The sequence below is a fragment of the Mustela putorius genome, unplaced genomic scaffold, assembly GCF_011764305.1.
Source record: "Mustela putorius furo isolate JIRA1106 unplaced genomic scaffold, ASM1176430v1.1 tig00537227_pilon_pilon_pilon, whole genome shotgun sequence".
In the NCBI taxonomy this organism is placed as follows: Eukaryota; Metazoa; Chordata; class Mammalia; order Carnivora; family Mustelidae; genus Mustela; species Mustela putorius.
In genome coordinates this window covers 9,768,405-9,790,262 of record NW_025422368.1, presented here as the reverse complement: position 1 = coordinate 9,790,262, position 21,858 = coordinate 9,768,405, and the positions used below count along the sequence as shown (strand labels likewise).

General features: G+C 40.2%; 1 protein-coding gene across 4 annotated transcripts in view; it reads left to right on the top strand.

The window, feature by feature from the left end:
• The window catches only part of ANO6 (anoctamin 6), a 192,628-nt gene that overhangs the window by 93,109 nt on the left and 77,661 nt on the right, over nucleotides 1-21,858 (top strand). For all 4 annotated transcript variants that reach the window (XR_006604655.1, XM_004765581.3, XM_004765580.3 and 1 more), the window contains one exon: nucleotides 20,637-20,765. Coding sequence is in view for 3 of the 4 variants with exons in the window: in XM_004765581.3 (XP_004765638.1) it covers nucleotides 20,637-20,765 (129 nt within the window). In the remaining variant the exon portion in view is untranslated. The remainder of the gene's footprint in view (nucleotides 1-20,636; nucleotides 20,766-21,858) is intronic.

The following is a 21,858-nucleotide window of genomic DNA, read 5'->3' as shown; positions in this document are numbered from 1 at the left end:
AAGGTGTAGGGTTAGGGTAGAAGTTGGACATAGACTGAATTCTGATAAATGGAGACATTGCCTCTAGAGTATTAACCTCCAGGAATATTACAGAATGAGATTTTTAAGCAGATGGTTTGTGAATGTTAAAAAAGGAAAGGTCATCAGGAGCCAATGCAAGTTCAATAAAAATAAGTCATGTCAAACTGAGTACATTACCTTTTTCTTTTTTTTTTTTTTTTTTTAATGGAGGTGATTATAATGGCAGAACAGGGGAAAGCCATGGGCATTATTGTGTTTTTTTAATTGAAGTGTAGTTGACACATTTTTGCGTGTTTTGATTTTAGCAAACAGTGTGAAAAAGATTACATTTAGATACAGAATGAAGAAATGTGGACCCAGTGAGAGGATACTTATCTGGGCAATTGATCTTACCAAGACTGGAACAACAGCTAGAAATCAATTCCTAGAGGAGACAAAAATCAATATGAATTAAAGTAAGCTCCTGCACCCTAATTCACAAATATATGCTGCCTAAGTACAGATTGTTAGAGCTGAGGCTAATGACTGATCATGTGAAAAGGCTAGGTATTGGCCTAATTAAACTTAGTATGAATCAAGCATGTAATAATAATGTCAAAAAGTTAATGCAAGTCTAGGTTGCATTCATACCTATGTGTCCAGAACAAAGGAAGTACTAGGCTTCTCCTGCTCATTATCAGTAAAGCCACCCACTCTTCTGGGTGCACCAGTTTGAGGGGGGGGGGTGGGCAGCATGTTGATTCTAGAAAATCAACATGGTAGTGGATTCTGACACTTAGGCAAGAGTATGATATCAAATTTAAATATTTGATGATAGTAATTGGTGGATGGAGTTGCAAAATACAGTGTTAAGACCCATGAATAGAAGGTGTGTAGGGGCGCCTGGGTGGCTCAGTGGGTTAAAGCCTCTGCCTTTGGCTCAGGTCATGATCCTAGCATCCTGGGATCAAGCCCTGCATCAGGCTCTCTGCTCAGTGGGGAGCCTGCATCCTCCTCTCTCTCTCTGCCTGCCTCTCTGCCTACTTGTGATCTCTATCAAATAAATAAATAAAATCTTTTTTTTTTTTTAAAGTATATATAGGCAGACATTTCATTTCAGTAGAAAGACTGGCTCATATTTGAAGTATCATAATTCCTTGGAGGAGTTCACATGTAGACAGAATGGTAACAGCCTATGCAGATGATGTATGCTTGAACCAGGACACGTCAATGGGAATAGGAAAGAAGGGTGTGATGTTTTATGCGTAGCAGGACTTGGTAGTGGGAGGCAGGCAGGGAGTGAGAGAAAGACAGGATGTTTCTGGCTATCCCACCCTAGCAAGTTGTATGTGGCTCTGATGAATCTGAGTTGCTTTTGTTTTATTTTTCTCCCCTCCTGTAACCTATCATCATCATCAACCAAATTTCCTCTTGTTTGACTGCTTTTATTCCCCTATTTTCAGAAAGCCTTGACTGAAATGCCTTGTGAATTCTTGCCCCACAAAGTATCCCATTTGGAATTCAGTGAGCTATCCATTATCTAGGGAAATGTCAAAATTAATTTGACAAAAACAGGCATGAGGAAAGCAGGGAGCCCTGGGCATTCTGAACAAAGATGTGATATCAGTATTTACCGTGGAACTCATTTGATTATAAGTCATCTAGAAGCATGCCACAATGATGGCCAGAAAAGCCCACAGAAGTAAAAGAATTGAGTTAAAGTTGAGAGTCTGCTGGTAAATAACCTGACTGGGCCATGACCTAAAAAACAGCAGTAATGGAAGAAGTTGTAATAAAAATTTAAAGAGAAACACAGAACTTGGCAGAAATCTATACACAGAATGAATTCACAGGATTCCTGGAAAAGTGAAAAGGAGAGACCTGTGGGATTTCAACTGTAGCTGCCCCCCCCAACGTATTTTGAATTTGTAATTAATTTGGAAGGCTTAAGGGCTTTGGAAAGATGATTTAAAATCCCTTTATTTCTGAAGTCCTACTAGTTAACCCTAGCTTTCCTTGTTTTGACAAATAACAATAAAGAGTGCATCTTTACTATAAGCTGCATATGTATTCCTTAAGTCTGTCTCTGGTTTAAAAAGCAAAACCAAACCAAACACTGTAAGATACGCTTTTACCCAGAAAACTCCAATGGCTCTGTTAAAAGGAAAATGCATTTACAGTTCCTTCTCCCAAGTTACTTTTTGAAATGTAGATTAATGTGACCTTACAGATTTTAATAACTACCAAAGAGCATTTTCATTAATTATAATGAGCAAACCAATAATATAGATCTTTACAATATTAGTAAGAATTAGAATATATCAAGTCAAGACCATACTTGTGGCTGGAGTAAAATTTGACTGCTGAGTCCAAATCCCTTAAAATAAAAACACATAATGATACTTTTGACAGATCATTCAGGGATTCTAATGGTATCACCAGCATTTCATGGTTTTTCGGTAGTCTTAAGTGTTTTTAAAAAGTGAATATACTGTCTTGTGAAATAAAAAGGTTGAAGGAGAGAGAGAGAGGTGAACGAGAGGAGGTACTTCTGAGACTTTGAAAAGTGTTTTTACTTAAAAAAAATTTTTTTTTTTTTTTGTAAAAGAAAGTCATTCTGAAAGTCCCCCAGGAAGCTGAGCACAAGACGGCATTCCGGGGAATTAGAAGCCGTCTGTCCCTATGCCGTTCTGCCCTCAGTCCCCTGTGAGCCAGTCGCTTTCTCTCTTAGGACTCAGTCTCCTCATGTGAAAAAGCAGAAAAACCAGCAGATTCCTTCACTGGGGTGTTGTTCCGTGACTGCACAGCATTTTAGCCATCTTAAAAGCATATTCATAAAATAATAATACAGTAGAAATCTTATCTAACATTTATGGACGTTTATACTTGACCACACAGATTGCAGGTACAGGGCTGGCCAGCCTCACAGTAACCACAGCCCTGTGTCCATCAGCCCCTCCGTCCCCCTCCCCTCCCCTTCGAACGAGCTCAGACTGTGCTGGTATCAGGAGTTGGTTCTGTTCCCCTTATAAGAGCATAGAGAGGCGTTTTTTAGGCCTCTTAGGAGAGTAGTTATAGGCATGGGGTATCTACCAAATTATCTGTGGGGTGAGAATTAATCCTACTCAGCAATGTTCTAAAATACCAACAGTACAGTCTATCAATAAATAAATATGTCAGGCACTTACCAACACTTGCTAATAGGATTTTCAATTGAACTAGAAATAAGAGCTGTTTAAATTATGCACTATTTTGAATAAACCACCATCAGCTTCACTAAATTTTGCTTTAAAATTTTCATTTATTCATTCATTTAATATTTATTAATCCATGTGCTGCAAGGAATACCAAGCAGTATATCTCAGTGTTTCCCCTCAAGGCCAAAAGTGGGCCCACTGTTGCCTCTGTCCCCTACGCACTTACAAGTCTTCATAACTGACAAATGTTAGTCCTGCAACTGATGCTGATTAGTTGTTTGAACGAAAGATCATGAGGCAGTGTGCCATGTTTGAGGAGTTCCAGCAGCACTTAAAGCCCAGAGGAGTTTGGTTAGGATCCTGGTTCTCAGCTCTGTTCGTGCCTCAGAATTCCCTAGAGAGCTCTTTTAAAAAGTGAAGGTCCAAGCTGGCCTTCTGATGCTAATCTTGCTTCTAGTTAGAACCTGCCTATGTTTGTAACAATTTTACGAAGGTGACTCTAACGTGCAGCCTCGTTTAAGAACCATTATCTTTGAAAAGTCACATTTGTAATTTTGAAGGCGCTGGTGGTAAATGGCTCAGCCCTGAAGGGTATATTTCACCAGGTGCTGAAATCTGCACCGAAAGGTATTCCAGTCCAGAAAACAGTAGGCTATATACATACGCACACACATGTATTTGCACATTCAGTTGTGTGTATACATATGTGTACGTATATATCTGTATCTATATATAAGCAGAGATTTTTATTTTTTAAGCAACTTTTTTTAAAAAAGATTTTATTTATTTACTTGACAGACAGAGATCACAGGTAGGCAGAGAGGCAGACAGAGGGAGAGAGGAAGAGGAAACAGGTTCCCTACCGAGCAGAGAGCCCCATACGGGACTCGATCCCAGGACCCTGGGATCATGACCTGAGCTGAAGGCAGAGGATTGACCCACTGAGCCACCCAGGTGCCCCTATAAACAGAGATTTATTAAGCAGATCTACTTGAAGGAATTTGTCTATGCAGTGTGGAGTCCAAGGCATAGAGCATGGTGGCAGGAAGGGCCAGCTGGAGCCTCGGGGGCAGGGGTGTAGCTGCTACAGGCCCTAAGGTAAAACTTCTTTATCTCAGAGAAACCTGAGGATATTTTTTTTTTTTTAAAGGCCATCAGCTGAGGAGGTGAGTCTTACCCAGATCATTGAGGAGAATCACCTTTCCTTTTATTTTTAAAATAAAATAATAAATAAAATAAAATAAAATTTCGTCTTATTTTAGTTTTATTTTATTTTTTTAATTTAAATTCACTTGGTCAATGTATAGTGCATCATTAGTTTCTAATGTAGTGTTCAGTGATTGGAACTATTTTAATCCTGGGTAAAAGCAATGATCTTTGTAGGAGCATTGAGTGAGAAAGTTGCCAGACTTTTTGTTCCACACACACGTGCAGAGATGCATATACAGAGAAAGAGAAAGCAAGCTGGAAACCCAGGAAAAGCCAGTGGCACATTTTCAGTCTCAGTCCATAGGCCTGAGAATCAGGAGAACCAATGGTGTGAATTCTGGACCAAATCTCAAGGCCAGAAAACCGTAGGGCGATGGTATAAGTCCCAGTCTCAGGGTAGGAGAAGACCAGTGTCCCACCTGAACAGTCCGTCAGGCTCTGAATATTTTATAGGGCAGCTGCTCCTTTAATTACCAGTATATAAATATTTAAGATAATTTAAGTCATTAAGAGTGTTCTTTTTTGGGGCGCCTGGGTGGCTCAGTGGGTTAAGCCGCTGCCTTCGGCTCAGGTCATGATCTCAGGGTCCTGGGATGGAGTCCCACATTGGGCTCTCTGCTCAGCTCTCTCTCTCTGCCTACTTGTGATCTCTTTCTCTCTCTGTGTCCAATAAATATATAAAATATTTTTTAAAAAAGAGTGTTATTTTTTAATGGCTTGTATCATACATTTTATTTTTATTTTTATTTTATTTATTTGAGAGAGAGAACAAGCAGGGGGAGAGGCAGAGGCAGAGAGAGAAGCAGACTCCCCACTGAGCAGAGAGCCCGATGTAGGACTCGACCCCAGGACCCTGGGATCATGACCTGAGCCAAAGGCAGATGCTTAACTGACTGAGCCACCCAGGCACCCTGTATCCTACATTTTATAATAGAAGTATGTCATTATTATAACCTTTCGTTTAAAATCAACTGAATGTATGTGTTAACCATGTCTACCAAATACCTTCACAGCAGCACGTAGATTAGTGTTCAGCTGCATAACTGAGTATTGTAGACTAGCCAAGCTGACCCACGAACCTGACCGACGTGTGGTGGCTATAGTACAGGAGGGTTTCCTAACCGCATGAACCCACGACTGGAGGTGGGGCTGAGTAAGGAGTGTCCAGTGTGTATCGAGTGTAGAGTTGATCTAGGGTAGTGGGAGGAATTAGACAGTTGAAGGCCGAATGTAGCAGTATTGGACCAAGGATCAAGGTTTTGAACTTTTGAGCTGAAAAGACAAAGCAATGCTATAGCAGCACTACCCAACAGAATTTTCTGTGATGATGGAAGTGTGCTATCTCTCTGATGTCCAACACCGTAGCCCTCTAGCCATGTCTGGCTGTGGAGACCCTTGAAGTAGGGTGTTCATTCAAAACCTCCTCGGGACCTTCCTGAGTACAATCTGAAACTGACCCCATGTGTGAAGAGGAGAGACTGAAGAAAGAGGCCACTCCAGATCTAGAGGTGGTAGGTTTAATAAGCAAGGGAACTTACAAGGCTTATCTTAGGCAGCCTCAAGGCAGTTAGATCTCCACCACTGCCCCACAACCCCACCACCTGCCAGAATCTTAGAAGTTATATAGAGCCTTAACTGTGTTCAGTCATATATGTGGACCAGATGGTCTGAATTCCACATCACTATCTCAAGGCTATGTCCTTGGGGTAGCTTCTCGGAGCAGGGAAGGCGAATGGAATGCACATTCCAAAGACAGAGGAGGGGGTGAGGAGCCTCTGATTGCTGGGGTCCAGGTCCAGGGTCAACCAGTGGTCATGTCCTGTTGATGACCTACCCTACCATGTGACTAGTGACACCGAAGAACCGCATTTTTAATTGTTTAATTTTAATTCCTGTGAATTGCAGTAGCTCCGCGGGCTAGTAATTAATCGCTAGTAGTGTTGGACAGTGCAGCTGGAGAGCGTGGATGGGATGGCAGTCTGGCTGGAGCATGCAGAAGGCACTGGAAGGAGAGAAGCAAGCGAGCAGTCCAGTTAGTGGACCACTCTGACAGTCCCAGGCCGGTGGACCGTGCGGGAAGAACTGAAGGGAGACAGCTGGGAAATGAAAGGGGAAGGAACCCAAGATAATCTTACGGTTGGCCACCTGTTTACCTTCTTGCTTCCCCTCCTTGTCTGCCCAAGCCCTTCCTATCGGTCAGATTTCCCAAGCTCATCTTTTCTCGTTGGCTCTCCTCACACTCCCTCCCTTAGCTCCAGTTACCACAGAACTCTGTGTTAACAGCTCCCAGGTTTCTACTTACAGTCTCGGCCTCAGTCCTTGATCGCTCCACTCAGAAATCTCACAGAGTCTTAGGAGTCTTCCCCTTCTAACTGTGCTATTCTTCCAGTTTTGTGCGTGTTGGTAAATATACTCACCGTCCTCTCAGCTGCTCAGGCTAGAAACCTCAGAATCCTCCTCACATTGTTTCTGACCTGCTGTGTCTAAGTGTGAGTCATGACTTGCCTGTCCCTTTGTCTTCATTTCTGTTGCTACCCCCCCAGACTAGGTCCCTCACTGTCTTTCTTCCCTGGACTTTCACAGTCTCCCATTGCCACTTGGCCACCCACCATCTGTTCTCTAAGCACTTCCTTAAAAAGGAGAAATCAGAAAATTTCATTTCTTCTGTGATGGCTAATGGAATCCTGCCCCACCTCCGCCCCCTGCCTGCTGTTGGCTTTATCTGTAACATTACGAAATATCACAGAATAAAGGGTTAATTAATTTCAATGGACTTACTTAATAATATTTATCCACTTAATATTTCTATAACCCTATTAAGTACTATTGGGAAATATCACTGAAATATCCCTTGGGGCATATATTCTAGTGAGAGAAACAGACATTAATCAAATAATTACATGAATAACTACACAATTAAAATTGTGAGAGGTGACATATAAGGACAAATATAAGGTGCTCTGAGAGTATAAAAGGAGGAGACCTACGCTAGCTGGGGAGGACAGGGAAGGTTAGGCAGGGAAAGGGAGGGGTTCCAGGTAGTGGGGACCTTATGTGCCAAGAGGGGAGGGAAATAGTTTACTTCAGTGGAATACATTATAACCATTAAAAACATTAATGGAATACGGAATCTGACTACTGCTTTGGGATGGAATGTGGTCTTAAATTTTCAAAGCCACCTGGTGCAACTTTTAGAAACCAACGAGACTGAACCTTTATAAAACTTGAATAAGATGGTTCTGTTAAACACTTTCTACTCGAATGTGATCTCAAGTCAATTTAGCAAGTGTCTATTGGCTTATTTTCCTAGGGGTTATAGGTTAAACCAAAAAACAAATTTCTCTCCTTCATTGTTATAATCCAATAAAAATGATAGTATGTATACATAAAAATAGTAAGATGACATATATAGGTATTTTATCATACTATTATTATAATTTATATAATGCAAAATTAAGAGCCAGAATGAGTAGTATAAAACAGTGGTTCTAAAGGCTTCATAGTCCTGTGCTTCACACTCTTACTAAAGTATGGACCCCAAATAGCTTTTTTTTTTTTTTTTTTTTTTCAAATAGCTTTTTTTTACGTGGGCATATTGATACTTCCTATAATAGAACTTAAAACTGAAAAAAGTTAAATATATTAATTTACTTAAACATAACCAATGATAAACCCAATATACATTAACATAAAATATTTTAATGAAAAATAACTTTTCTTTAAACAAAAACAGGCATTAGTAGGAAGGGTGGCATTATTTTATGTATTTTACAGCTCTCTTTACGAGAAGGCAGGTGGATTTTCATATCTACCTCTGCAGTTAAAAATTGCAATATGTTGTTTTGGTTGAAGTATATGAAGTAAATCCAGCCTTACACAGGTAGGTAGTCAGAAAAGAGAGGAGATCTTTTTTTTTTAAAGATCTTATTTATTTGAGAGAGAGAGTATGAACAGGGAGAAGGGCAGAGGGAAAGGCAGACTCCTGGTGGAGCAAGGCGCCTGAGGTGGGATTTCATCCTGGGATTCCAGGATCATGACCTGAGCCAAAGACAGATGCTTAGCCAACTGAGCCACCCAGGTGCCCCAAGAGAGGAGTTTTTAAATCTTTTCAGGTAATTGTGGGTATTCTTCTTTGATACCAATTTAAAACTTGGCTGGTTATAAGCATCTTAAAAGTTGGTTGTAGAATGTGAAACCATATTGACAAACTTTTTGTATGTTGAAAGCCTGTCTTGCGTTTTGAATGGATTTTTACCGAAGCATAATTTTTATTACATGCATAGAACAGTTGAAAATATTGGTTCACTGAGTTAAGCAGCTCTTACAAATGTTGACCCATTTCGTTATACAATATGAAAAAAAATGACATTTGTTAACACGCACCCAGTCTCATCAGAAATGCTAATGAATATTGGGAAGCTGTCAAATTCACAGTGGTGAATACAAGTTGTCCTAAATTCTAATACTTGCTTGGAATTTTATCATTACCAGTAAATATTGTCAGTTGTTTTTCCTGAAATGACAGTTTCACTTTGTTCATTTTTGGAAAAATATCTGCCAAATACCCAAGTCTAGATAACTTGAATTTTGTGTCAGTCATCTGTCGAGTAAAAGTGGTATCTGTGGAAGCAAGTGGCAATTCAAAAATTATACAAGCACTTTTCTTCCAGACAACCATCCTCCTTGAGTGTGCATCAGAAAGTGCTTTATGGGGACTTCCATTTCTTCTCACAGAGTATTGAAAAGCCATGTACTCCAGGGTCAGGATTTAATTTAGTTAGTCGTTGTTAAAGCTTCATGAAGAACATGTTTAAGGGAAGTGGCTCTACTGTATGTGGTGCTGAAGAGTATAAAGACCACTAGTAGAGTTTGGTGCTGCCGCTAAGTAGTGCGAAGATTCTGGCAATGTTACCTACCCCTCCAACTGCTTTTGCACCATCATTGCAGATGCTAACACAGTGAAGAAGACAGATCAAATCTTAGTATTAGAAAAATAGCTGTGGCTCCATGGGTCCCTTGAAGGGGTCTCAGAAATTTGGAATGCACCCACCCATTGGCATTGACAGTAGCATAGTGAGGGAGAGAGAAATGGGAACTTTCTGTCAGGGAAGGCTTCATGAGAGAAGAATGGAGTTCCACCTTGAAGCAGAACTAAGTTTTGGATAGGTGGGAAAGAGACTTTAGGAGGGGATGTCACGTAAGTAAAGGAGTAGAGGCGGGAAGCATAGTGATGTAGCCAAAACACTGGTGAGAAAGGATGGTTGAGTTGGAGGGTTAGGGATGAGGAGTGATAATAAAATACAGGATATATTTTATTCTATATTTGATAGGATATATATAGCTATCTATAGGATATATCTATATGTATAATTTATTATATATATATAATTGATATGTATATTTAGGATATCTATGACAAATGAGATTCTGAAGGCTCTTGAATACCCACTGGAAATGTTTACACTTTTTCCAGAGGTCACTGGGAGTAACTGAAGGTTTTTGAATCCTGCTACTTGAACATGTTGGTTTAGGACCATCTGTTTGGTAGAAGTGTAGAAGGTGAATTTGACAAACAGGACAACTGGATGCAAGGAGATTGATTGGAATATTAATAGTAATCTAGTTTGTGAGGGTCAAGAATGCAGCCTGGAGAGCTGGCAATAGATGGAACAGGGTAAAATGTAGACTAATTGCTTCAAAGGTAGAAGCAATATGAGAACTAAAGAAGAAAAAGTCAAAGGTTACCAGCATATTGTATTTTATAACCCCAATTCCTTGCCAAGGACATTGTTAGGGAAATGGACAAAAACTCTGTGTTTCTATATAAGGTCTCAAATGAGACCTTTCCCTCACCCAAATCAGAATGCTTCTTTTCATTCTGATAATAAGAACTGGATCATTGAACACATTTCCTTTTCACCCTGCTGCCAGGAGGCTTTGTGCCAAGTGTCATGTTAAAATCACAGCAGTTACAGTTGTCCCAGCAGTTAGTACATTTTCTTCCTTCTACTTTCTCTGGCCCTGATTCTCTCTATTTACAATTCATTAATCTTATTATTTTCATTCTATTTGATGCCAGATGCCATAAGACCACTTTTGAAAGAGGTGGCAGTGGGAGAGTCTTTGAAGGGTTCCTGGTACCAGTTCCAAGTACCCATGAAGGGGGGTGTGTCCCCCATTCCACCACACACTAAGCAGTTCTCAGATACCCACTGGGTATCAGAGAATTCAAGTCAATTCTGACACTGTCTACCAGGAGATAGCATCAGATTCCAAAGGTTAAGGACTCAGTCCTACAAAATTGCCTTCCACTCCCTGGTTGAGATGGGCCCACGCCGTTACTGGGGCTTCTTCCAAGTGACTACAGATTGGAGGTTCCAACAACCTTCTTTCTAGGTTCAATCAATTTGCTGGAGCAGCTCACAGAACTCAGGGTAACATTTACTTATATTTACCAGCTTATTAAAGGACATGCATCAACAGCCAGATAAAGAGAGATGTGCGGTAAGGTATGGGGAAAGAGCTTGGGGTTTCCATGTCTTCCCCAGATCTGCCCCTCTCCCTGTGTCCCCATGTGTTCACCAACCCAGAAGCTCTGCAAACCCAGTCCATTTGGTTGGAAGCTTCATTGCATAGCCATGATTGGCTAAGTCATTGGCTAATTCAAACTCCAACCCTTTCCCCCTCCCTGGAGGTGATGGAGGGCACTGACATTTTCAGCCCTCTAATTACATGGTTGGTCCTCCTGGCAGCCAGTCCCACACCCTTGGGTAGGGTTCAGAAGTCATCTTTATTAATAAGAAGACACCCATTTCACCTTTATGTCTCTGAAGCCTCTGCAGGACATATAGATGAAGACCAGATACATCTGAGAAAGAGATTTTGGTCATCTGAATAGCAAAATACATATTTCTTATAAATCAGTATATCACAGGGAGAATATAGTGTTATGATAATATATTAACCCTTCACATATTTTGTTCACTCACAGGATGGGGCACTCTATATCAGTCACATTTTACTCAGAACTTTAAGAAAACTGAAGACTCTGATGTCCAAAACCAAAGCACCAATATTAAATTTCAAAGAAATTCGATAAATTCCATTAATCTGGTTGTCTAATTCAAAGCAAATGAGAAGCAGCAAATAAGAGTGTAATGAAATGCCTATTAAAAACAGGCAAAGTGATACCAAAAGAAATGACTTCATAATCTGAGTAATGGCAGAGAGGAAAAGCAAGAAGCAGGTGCAAATTCCTAGTGACTGTGGAGTATGTAAATGCACCCTTGGCAGCTGGTCGTTAACAAAGAACTGTTACGCATTAGAGAAAACGAAGAACTCACAGTTCTTGAGCTTTTACCCTGTTCCAGGCGCTGTGCTGTTGCTATTCATGTATCATTGTTCTTAATCTTCACAATAACCATGCATTTCTTTCTTTGATTTCCACCTTTTCACAGATGAATAAATAGTTTAAAAAAAATAAAATATATACATAAAGGCATACTGCTTTGTATGTAGCAGAGTTGTGTTTTGAAATCAGCTCAGCTGAATAACAAAGCCCATATTCTGTATTCTCATTTGGGGGTCTGTTCATTTTTACCTTCATCATAACAATAACAATAATAATAGCAGCTAAGTGATGTTCAATAACCTCTTAAAAGATATAAAAAATATTGTGTACTGTATTTGAGAAAATTTAGAGTATAAAAAGCTTAAAGTGACCTTTATTAATTGGTATAAGGTTTATCTAACAATGTTACGTCAGAGCACTTTGCTTCTTGAAAATTCCCAACAATTGGCTGGGAGAGGATTTTGTGAAGTGTTATTTTTTTATTTATAGTCAGTTTCAAACATTTTTGTGCCATGGTTTTAAATTAGTCCTATTTTTTTTTTTAAGTTTTATTTTGGAAACATCTATGCATCCTGGTTTTCATACCACAAAGAATAGCCATTCCTGTAAATGCTTGTGAGTTAAGGGAGAGAAGGTAACATTTATATAAAACATTAACCAGCTGATAGGTGTTGTTGTATTGTTTTGCTTTGCTGGGCACTGGGTGCTCTGATTTCTTTTTCTTCCTCCTGCTTTGAATGAGCTTGTAAACACCAATTCTCAGAGAAGTAGTCTGAGAAGATTATGGCCCATGGATACATGGGACATAACAGTCTTTGAGGGAGTGAGTGTTGATGACAGGACTCTTGTGTTGCAAACTCTGAGCAGCTGAAAAGCTAAAAATAACCCAGGGCAGTTCTCAGATGAGAAACAGCAACATTCTGTAAAAGATGAATAGCCTCTGGGAGTGACGGATTGTAACTTTAAGGGAGCCTGGGAAGAGGAGTTGGACAGGAGCCTAGGAAAGAGCTTGACTTGTTGCCTTGGTTACACCCCCAGTGCTACCTTCTTCCATATCATCTGCAGTTTGACAGTCTGAATAACCAGTTTGAAACCCTGTTTTCTGTTCATTCTAAGATTATAATTACCTTCTATGAGGTAGGATTTTCTTTCAAAAGCATAAAATTTCAGGGACTTGTAATCCAGGTCACATGTGACTTAGGTGACTAGGAAAAGGAAATGGTTCACAGCAATGGATTTGGTGAATGAGAACTACCAGTGAATATTTTTGAGTCAGAACCAGTTAGTTTTCTGAATTATGGTTGACTGAGAGGAATAGGACGGTAGGTGGAGGGGAACCCTGTCGTTATAAAGTCACAGGAAAACCATTGTTTCTTAAGACTGATGATCTTAAAGTTGTGGACAGAATATTGTGAAAGCCCATTAAATCATCAAGTATCTGGTCCAAATACTCTTTTGGTTCTAATGGATTCCAGAATATAAGATTGGGAGTTTTTTCTTAAAGGTCCAAAAAGTGTAATTAGGACAACCATCTTGCCTAGGTGGGAAACCTCTAGAACATTTTTCCTCAAGAGGTAGTACAAACTGAAAGTTCTAATAGATTCAAAACATGTTTAAGAATGTTAAATCCATAATGTGTTATGAAAGCAAAAGCAGGTCACTTTGGGGATATTGAAACCTTCAGAGGTTCAGCCTCCAGGAGGGTAATCCTTGCCTCTCAGAACTACCGCCTTATACCACTTGACTTGTTTTATCACGTCTAACACTTTATCTTTCCACAGGTTTTATTGGGAATATTTACAGCTTAATCTCACCCACATTTCGCCAGTGTTACCATTATCAGATGTGAACTGTGCACACCAGTGACGGCTGCTTCTGAAAAAGCATGAAAACAACCGCTATGGGCATTTTCACACTTTGTCTTTCCCTTTGTGATTTTTCTTATTCCTCTTTTCACAGATCACCATTAAGGAACGCTAACCAGAGGTTTTAAAATGGTTGGAAAGTGTATGGAAAAACAGGAGAGAGAAAAAATATATATAGCTATGCCACTGAAAATCCCAATCCTAGCTCTTACCACAGGGTTAAGGAAAAGGTTCACACAGAGCCCCTGCCCTGGGAGGAGCCTTCTATGAGCATCTCCCTGCAAATTTTCTGAAAGCCTGTTATCTACTCTAGTTACGTAACTCCTTTTAAGGAAGTTCTCCTTTAAAAAGGTCATTAAAAGTTCTATTTTCATATTTTCTCAAGCTTGGTTCAGAAATTTGAAGAATATATAAAGTCATGTGAGAACTTCATTTGATGAAACTACTGTTTCCTTGGCATGGGCTGGAGGGGAATATTTAACAGTAATTATGCCTAAGGCATTATGCCTTTATACTCATCCAGCATCTGAAATGTGATGTTCTAATAATAGAACTCCAGAGTTTATTTTAACACAAGCAAAAGGAAACAAAGGCAAAATGCATAACCCAAATGAGCAACCCGTTGGCATGCGCATGTTCCCTTGTGGGTATAACCAAAAACCCAGAAGCAGCAGCGTCATTTTCATGACACAATCTAGTGAGCATTTATAAGTGAACTGGATCTATCCCTGCTGAGAAAGAACTAAAACCCATAAGTTCAGCTATTGGGGAACGAGTTAGAGCCAATTACCAGTGCCTGCAACAAAGATCACTTATGGACTAAGTAAGTGTTAAGTTCTAAAATTTTTTTTTCGGAAATTTTTGAGTCAAAATATATAACTGCTCTTTGGTAGTTACAGAGGTGGCATATAAACTATAATGGAAAGTATGTCAGCTTGGGGCAAGGATCTCTAAAACTGGTATAGCACATTCCAATTCAATGTCTGAAATTTCGGAAAACATGTCTACATCGTTGAACCCACGACTGATGGACCATACCCTAAAATATTTCTCCCTTTTCCTTTTGGAACTTACTTGGTAATTTTATGGGCTCCTTCTATATTACCATTTCCCCACTTGCCCCATTTGCCCGTATGGTCTTTAGGATCTCATCAGTGAAACTCAAGAGAATCTACTGAATAGGGATTAAATAATAATATAATTCAGTTAGGTCAAGAATAGTAATTGGCATTTCACAAAAGCAGTAATTCAGTTGGACAGTACCCATAAAAATGTTGGCACTCTCTAATTAAAAAGTGCAAATGAAAAAAAGATATTTTGACGATCATGGGGAAAGTGAAAATAACTGAAATCTAGTGAGGGTGGAAAAGGCATTTTCCTACTCTGCTGGTGCAAGTGTTCATTTATCATAAATATTACAATGACAGTTTAGTGACCTATATGTCAAAAGCTTCTGAAAAGGCTGTGCCACTTAAAATCTTCTAGAATTAAGCCCAAGGAAATAGTCATTGAACATGTGCACAGATACACATATACAAGGATGCTCATTGCATCAGTGTTTATAAAAGCAGCAAATTGGAAACAATTTATGTGTTCATCAGAAGAGGAAATGTTTATATTGTAGTGATTAAATATGACACAGAGCTTTAGATCTAGCTAGAAAAATGTCTATGAGAGATGTTTATAAAACAGTATGTAGGGTATGGTACCGCTTTGGTTAGTGTGTGTGCACGCATGAAAACCTGAAAGGATCTACTCCAAAATACTAAACTCAGCTCAGCTCTGGGAGGTGGGATTACAAATGACTTCTGTTTATTTCTTTTTACTCTTCCGTATCTTCAGAATTTTTTAAATTGAATATATATTACTTTTATCATAGGGGAGAAAAGGTAAATTTTTTTCCTAAGAAAAAAGTAAACCGAGCTCGTGCTATATGCAAGGCTCAGCAGAGAACTCACGGTGAACAAGACATGGCCACTGGCCTTCAGAAGTTAATAGCGTGGTTAACAGAGTGGGAAAGGAGACTGGTGTGTACAAATATTCCGGATCGGTCTTGAGTACACCTGGATCATTATGGCATCACCATCAAGGGATCTTTGTGGAACATTCTGACATGCTTGACTCTGAAACTAACCAGAGTCCTTATTCTGGATACGACTTCTTCCTGGAACGGACCCTCTTTCTGCTGACTTCCTTCCCTTTAGTGTTCCTGAATGCCTGAGTCCAGTCAAAAACATGCTTGCTCATCCCTTTCAAGACACCAGTTAACTGACCTGACTTCTGATTTGGCTCCCGTGTGTGTCCACATATTTCTCCTTATCCCTGTGAGCAGGTCACTTCCTCTTTTCCACGCTACTTTCCACAATACCAGTCTTTCTACCTTTGGCATCAAGCCTTCCATACCGGTAGGGCTTGGCATTTTTCTTTCTACTTTGCATTTTCTCACTATTTGTTTTTGCAGACGGAAGAGGAGATCTCATAGAAGGAAAGAATTTGTCCTGGTTGCTTTTCTCTCTACACAGTTGTGTAAAGCAAAGAGGTTCCACTATTATTTATGCTTTGAATCTCGCGGAATTCTCCTACAGTTAGGGAAAACACTTCAGAGTGTATCTCGTAACTGTATGGCATGTAAATAAAATTCCACTGTGCTCCGTATTTTGGGAGATCTAAATATTTACATAAAGGCTTTTGCTTCTGAACTTCGATTTCCCTAGAACTTGCTATGTGCATGGATTCACGGTTGACTGAAAAATTAAAAGATCCAATATTTTCACTTTAGTTCTCTATGATTAAAGTTGGCTTTTTTTTTTTTTGCTGTTGTGTCCTTCTTGAAGTTAGTTAGCTTTGTTTTACTGGTCTTAAAGATGGCAGGGAGTCACATTTTTTCCACATTCACATATCAGTTGCTCTTTAGTTGTCTGAGTGTTTTGATACTGTTTATTTTTCGTGATGTAATTCCTCAACCATTATTGTTAGGCATTAAATCTTTCTTGCATCCTGCTTCCTATAATTACCCAAATAAGCTTGGACTACTCTCCAATATCTCCAATATCATAGTAAATGACAGCCCTATCGGGAATAGACTATTTGACAGTTCTGGACTTAGAATCAGATATCACTTGCTGTCCAGGGAAAGTTTTACTCATGCGTACACATGAAAGTTTGAGCAAAAATCCCAATTGGACTGCTTTTTATGTAGATCTTGGACAAATAACTTAAATTCAGCATTTTAAGCTCTAGGAATAGATGCCTCTATTATGGAATGGGACTTCTAGTCTTGTTTTGGCAGGGTTATTTGAGGACCCAATTTGTGGGCACTTGAGAAGGATGAGATTGGACAAATGTTTAGCAGCAAATTATTTCCCGGCCTTGCCAAGTGCTGTTGACAGGGATCACGTGAGGCTGCTTTAGTAAGATGGGCCACTCACCTAGAACAGAGCAGTGCCACTCACACGGCGGCTGCCCAGCTCCTGTCTTAGCCCAACCCTTCTTTCTCCACCTGGAAGACAGACCTCACCATCGTATGACCCTTCGTATACCAGCAACATCCTTGTCAAGAAGGCTAAGGCCTTATTTAAGCCAGAGATTGCTTATGAGACGTTTCCCTACCAAATAATTCCTGGAAGATGCTCGTCTTGGACTTGTCTTTCTGTCCAGTAGGATGTTCTTTCTCAGTCTCTTGTCCTGTGGTAAGTCCAGAGGCCTTAACTGAATCCTGGGGCGGGACTCATACCCATCCATACCCCTTAGCCAATAGCAAAATTTTTTCAAGTTCCTAAATTCACAACTCTAGCTTAAAAGCACTGGGTACAGAATTTTGCTGCTTGTATTTTTTATCCTGATTTGGTTAAGGCAGTTCCTGCCCTCTGGGGCTCTTTTGTTGAAGGATCTGCCCCACAAGTAAAAGAAGGCAAGAAGCCAGCTGAGAGGAGGGAGGCCTGGATGACATCATTTGCATGGATCACACCAGACCTCCCTTCTTATCCTCTCTCCTCTTGTCCTCAGCCAGGTTCTTCCTGCTCAGACCAGCATGTCTCCTCTGCATCCCAAGCGTGAAATGTCAAAGGCAACAGCCAAAGACAGAGGTGGTCAGGTCCCCTGTTCCTCGGTGGCTGGCAGCATGGGTTTTGATATAATGGCAAATAAATATGTTTTGTTTTTTTTTTTAAACCCCTGCAGCCGTTAACTTAAAGTACAACATTAGGTCACGTGGCCACCAAGGAGTGGTGTTCGATTGGTGGAATCTAGTATCCTCGGGATCATTGAGGGCATTGGTTATTTTTGTGTCCTTTGGGTAATACCTAATAGTGCAATTGCCAGATCCTAGGGTAGCTCTATTTTTAACTTCTTGGGGAACCTCCATACTGTTTTCCAGGGTGGCTTCACCAGCTTGCATTCCCGCCAACAGTATAAGAGGATGCCTCTTTCTCCACATCCTTGCCAACATCTGTTGTTTCTTGTGTTGTTCATTTTAGCTGTTCTGACAGGTGTGAGGTAGTATCTCTTTGTGGTTTTGATTTGTATTTCCCTGATGATGAACGTCAACAAGCATCTTCTCTTTTGTCTGTTGGCCATCCAGATGTCCTCTTCAGAATAATGTCTGCTTTCAGGGTTTTTGTGTTTTGTCTTGGTGCCATTGGACTTGGTCAGAAAGCATAAAGATCTGGTTTTGAGTAGGGACCAAGAAAGGCAGAGAGTTCAGGACTAGACTAATTCATCACTGAACAATTAGTCGTTCTTTAAACAAGTTTATCAGTATTTATCCTGAGAGATTACTAAAACTTTACTTCATTAAAGCAAAACTTTAGGAGAGGAATTAGTTTTTAATTCTCTGTTATTTCAATGTCCTATTGGGTCAGTTAGGGCTGTAGTAGAATTATTACTGAAAACTCCAGCCTTAAAAAAAACCCCAGTTTTGTTCCTAAATCAGTCTTTTTAAATTTAGGCCAGATTTCTTGTTTGTAACCTATTCTTCCCAGCCCTGCGTCGATTCCTCCTTCTTCCCAATTGCCTGGTAGGAAATCTGCTGCCAAGAGATGGGAAACCTGGATTTCATAGCAGCAGAAAACTGGCCTCCTTTCCTTGGCATTGCATTCCAGTAATACCATATCAGAGTTTGACCTAGTTATTTCATACAGACGGCTGATGCCAAGTCACTGAGGCTTTCCTCCAAACAAAGGGCCATGGTCTTCTGTCACCCATGAAAGGCATGCATACAGACCAGATTACCTGGGAGCTGCCCTCTGGCCCGTATGGCCAAGCAAGGGCCATGCTCAGGACAGTGCCGGGAGCCATAGGCAGCCATGTGGTGTTCCTTCCGGGTCTCATGCTTCGGACCCTCACGTCAGTGAGTCCGGCTCGCTGCCACCAAAGGCAACAGAATGTGGGCTATAGAGAACAAGTGGCTTTTGTATACTTTTCAGACATCTGTAATGGTGACCAGGTTCCTATGACTCCCTTCCACCCAACTCTGCCTTCCCTTTGCTGTTCTGAAGAAATTATTCTTTTCTTTTCTTTTTTTCCTCTACACCAAGTTTTCCCCTAGCAGCCACCCTGGCTGTCACCAATAGTGACATCTTTATTGAAAGGAAGAGAAATGGAAGGACCCCAAAGGACTTTGTGGCTGAAATGCAAAAGACAGGGCTTTAGCACTTTTGTATAGCTTGAAACACTTTTACAGTGGATGGGTGTTAAAGAGCTGAAATTGTAAATAAAAGAATCAATAGTGGCCCAGCCTAAGGCAAGGATGTGTCTGTTGTCCTGGCCTCACTGTGCTCTGGCTGGTCACACTGCTGGTGGTTAGAATCCCTGGTGAAGTGTGACCGGTGTGAAGGTGTGTGGAATCAGGTTACACCAGCAGCACATGCTCCACAGGTGAGGCAACCCGCTGAGTGGCAGGTGGTGTGACTGCGGGCAAGTAAACCATCACCCACCTCCTGGTGGATAAGAAAGGAATGACAAGTATCTTGTATACATTCAGCAAAAGGTCTCTCTTCAAAAGTGTGAAGAAAGGAAGAAGGGGCAGTGATTTTTGTATGAACTAATGCTAAAGTACAGAGAAGAATTAATCGCATTTAGGGATTAAGCGGTTCTACCAAATGACTACAAAATGCCATCCCCCCATGAGTTTTTAATGAAAAAAGTTACAAATTTAGAAATGTTACATATCAGTTATAAAGTAGTCTGATTTTTCCACAGCAACAGAGTTCACATCAGTGTCCCGCACAAACTGTGTGAGAAACACAAACCCAAGTCTTTGCTTAGAGCAAATTAAAACAATTCCTTTCAAATCCACATGGTAATAAAGATTGTTTAAACGCTGTTAGGTCTGTGTTGCACCATTATTTCTTTATTTTTAAGCCATAGGGCTTTTAAGCTCTAAACTAAAGACTCATTTATGATTGTCGCTGGGGTCATTTGTTTGTTTTATTTGCTAGACAAGGAAGGGTATCTTTTGTGGATTCAGGAACAAATACCAACAACCTCTGTAGCTTTTGTGTTTATCAGAGCGTCATCTGGTATATGTTTAATGTTATAAAGTGGTACTTTCTGTGAAGTGGTGAGATCCCATGAGGAAGGTTAGAAAATATGGTTAAGAAGGATGAGATTTTTCATGAACGGTGCTTTGTCTTTGATTTTTCTTCCTAAAAGAAGAAGAAACTAAACTTCTCTCCTTTAGATAGGCACCTCTGGTTACTGTGTTTATTTACAAAGTGGTAACTCCTTTGCTGCTCGAGGAGGGAACAATTCTGAGATGATTGTGTTTACACAGGAAATACTGATAAATTCCCATGTGTTTGTAAAACAATCCTAAACTGCTTAATTTAAGGACTTCTTTCACTTAGAACATGCTATGCTTGCAAAGATCATGGTGACCTTGACCTCTTGGTTAAGCAACTAGCAATGGATTTCTTTTTCTCTATAAACACACTGATGTACTGATTAAAACTAGAAAATAAACACTTATAAATGGACACTTAAAAATTATGTTAAAATTTGTTTTCCCCCACACAGGAAGAATTTAATGGGAAACCCAACTCCCTTTTTTTTAATGATGGTCAGCGAAGAATCGACTTTGTTCTAGTATATGAAGATGAAAGCAAAAAAGAAACCAATAAAAAGGGTTCAAATGAAAAACAAAGGGTAAGTTTTCTGTGTGTACTATTCTCCTTTTTATTTCTTATATTGTGAAGTGAAAAAAAGGGCTATTTTTATGTAAGCAATAAAGTGAAACTGATGTTTGAGGTATCAAGTACCAAATATACCTTTATATTTTCCCTTCTCTTCATTCCCTCAAGGCATGTTAAGAGTTTTTGTTATTGTTGTTGTTGTTTTGTTCATTTAAAGCCGAAACTTCCTCAGGCTCTTCACCTCAGTGGGTTTCATGGCAGAGGGCAGACTTTCTCCTAAGGAACTGTACTTTCTATTTGTAGAAGAGATTGACATTAAAAGCATACTTGGCTATTTGTATGAGGTGGGAGAGGAAGCTAATGATTAATAATGATTGCCAGCAGAGTAACAACTAGTATAAGTACCGCGCGCTAACCGATTGCGCCACTGGAGCCCCCAGAGTAACAACTAGTATTCAGCCTGCGCTCATGGATAGAATGAGCCTCATACATGCATTGTCTCACATCCTTTTCATAAGAACCTGTGAAGTACATTCTGTTACGGTACCGTTGGAGTTGACAGAAGTGACCCTGAGGTTAAATGATTGCCCAACATCACCAACTGTAGGATGAGAAATAGTGAAGCCATGGTTCGTGACTTTGTCTTGAATGGAGAACCCGTGCTTGTCACCGCTCCCATTTTCTGTCACTTCCCTTCCTTTTTATCCATTACCGGTCAAGCTGCTCCTTCATCCCTTTCCTTTTCTTCAGGCTCTTCTAAGTCACTAGACTATTTTAGCTTCAGACAGTAAACCATTTAGTAGGCTAGGGTTATTTATTTATTTTTTTTAAGATTTTATTTATTTATTTGACAGACAGAGATCACAAGTAGGCAGAAAGGCAGGCAGAGAGAGAGAGACGGGGAAGCAGAGAGCCCGACTCGGGGCTTGATCCCAGGGCCCTGGGATCATGACCTGAGCTGAAGGCAGAGGCTTAACCCACTGAACCACCCAGGTGCCCCTAGTAGGCTAGAGTTATAACAAGTGCCTGGATCTTCTTTCCCTGAGCTGAAACTGTATTAAACTGAAACAGGACAGAAAGGAGAGAGCACACATATGTCACCGTTT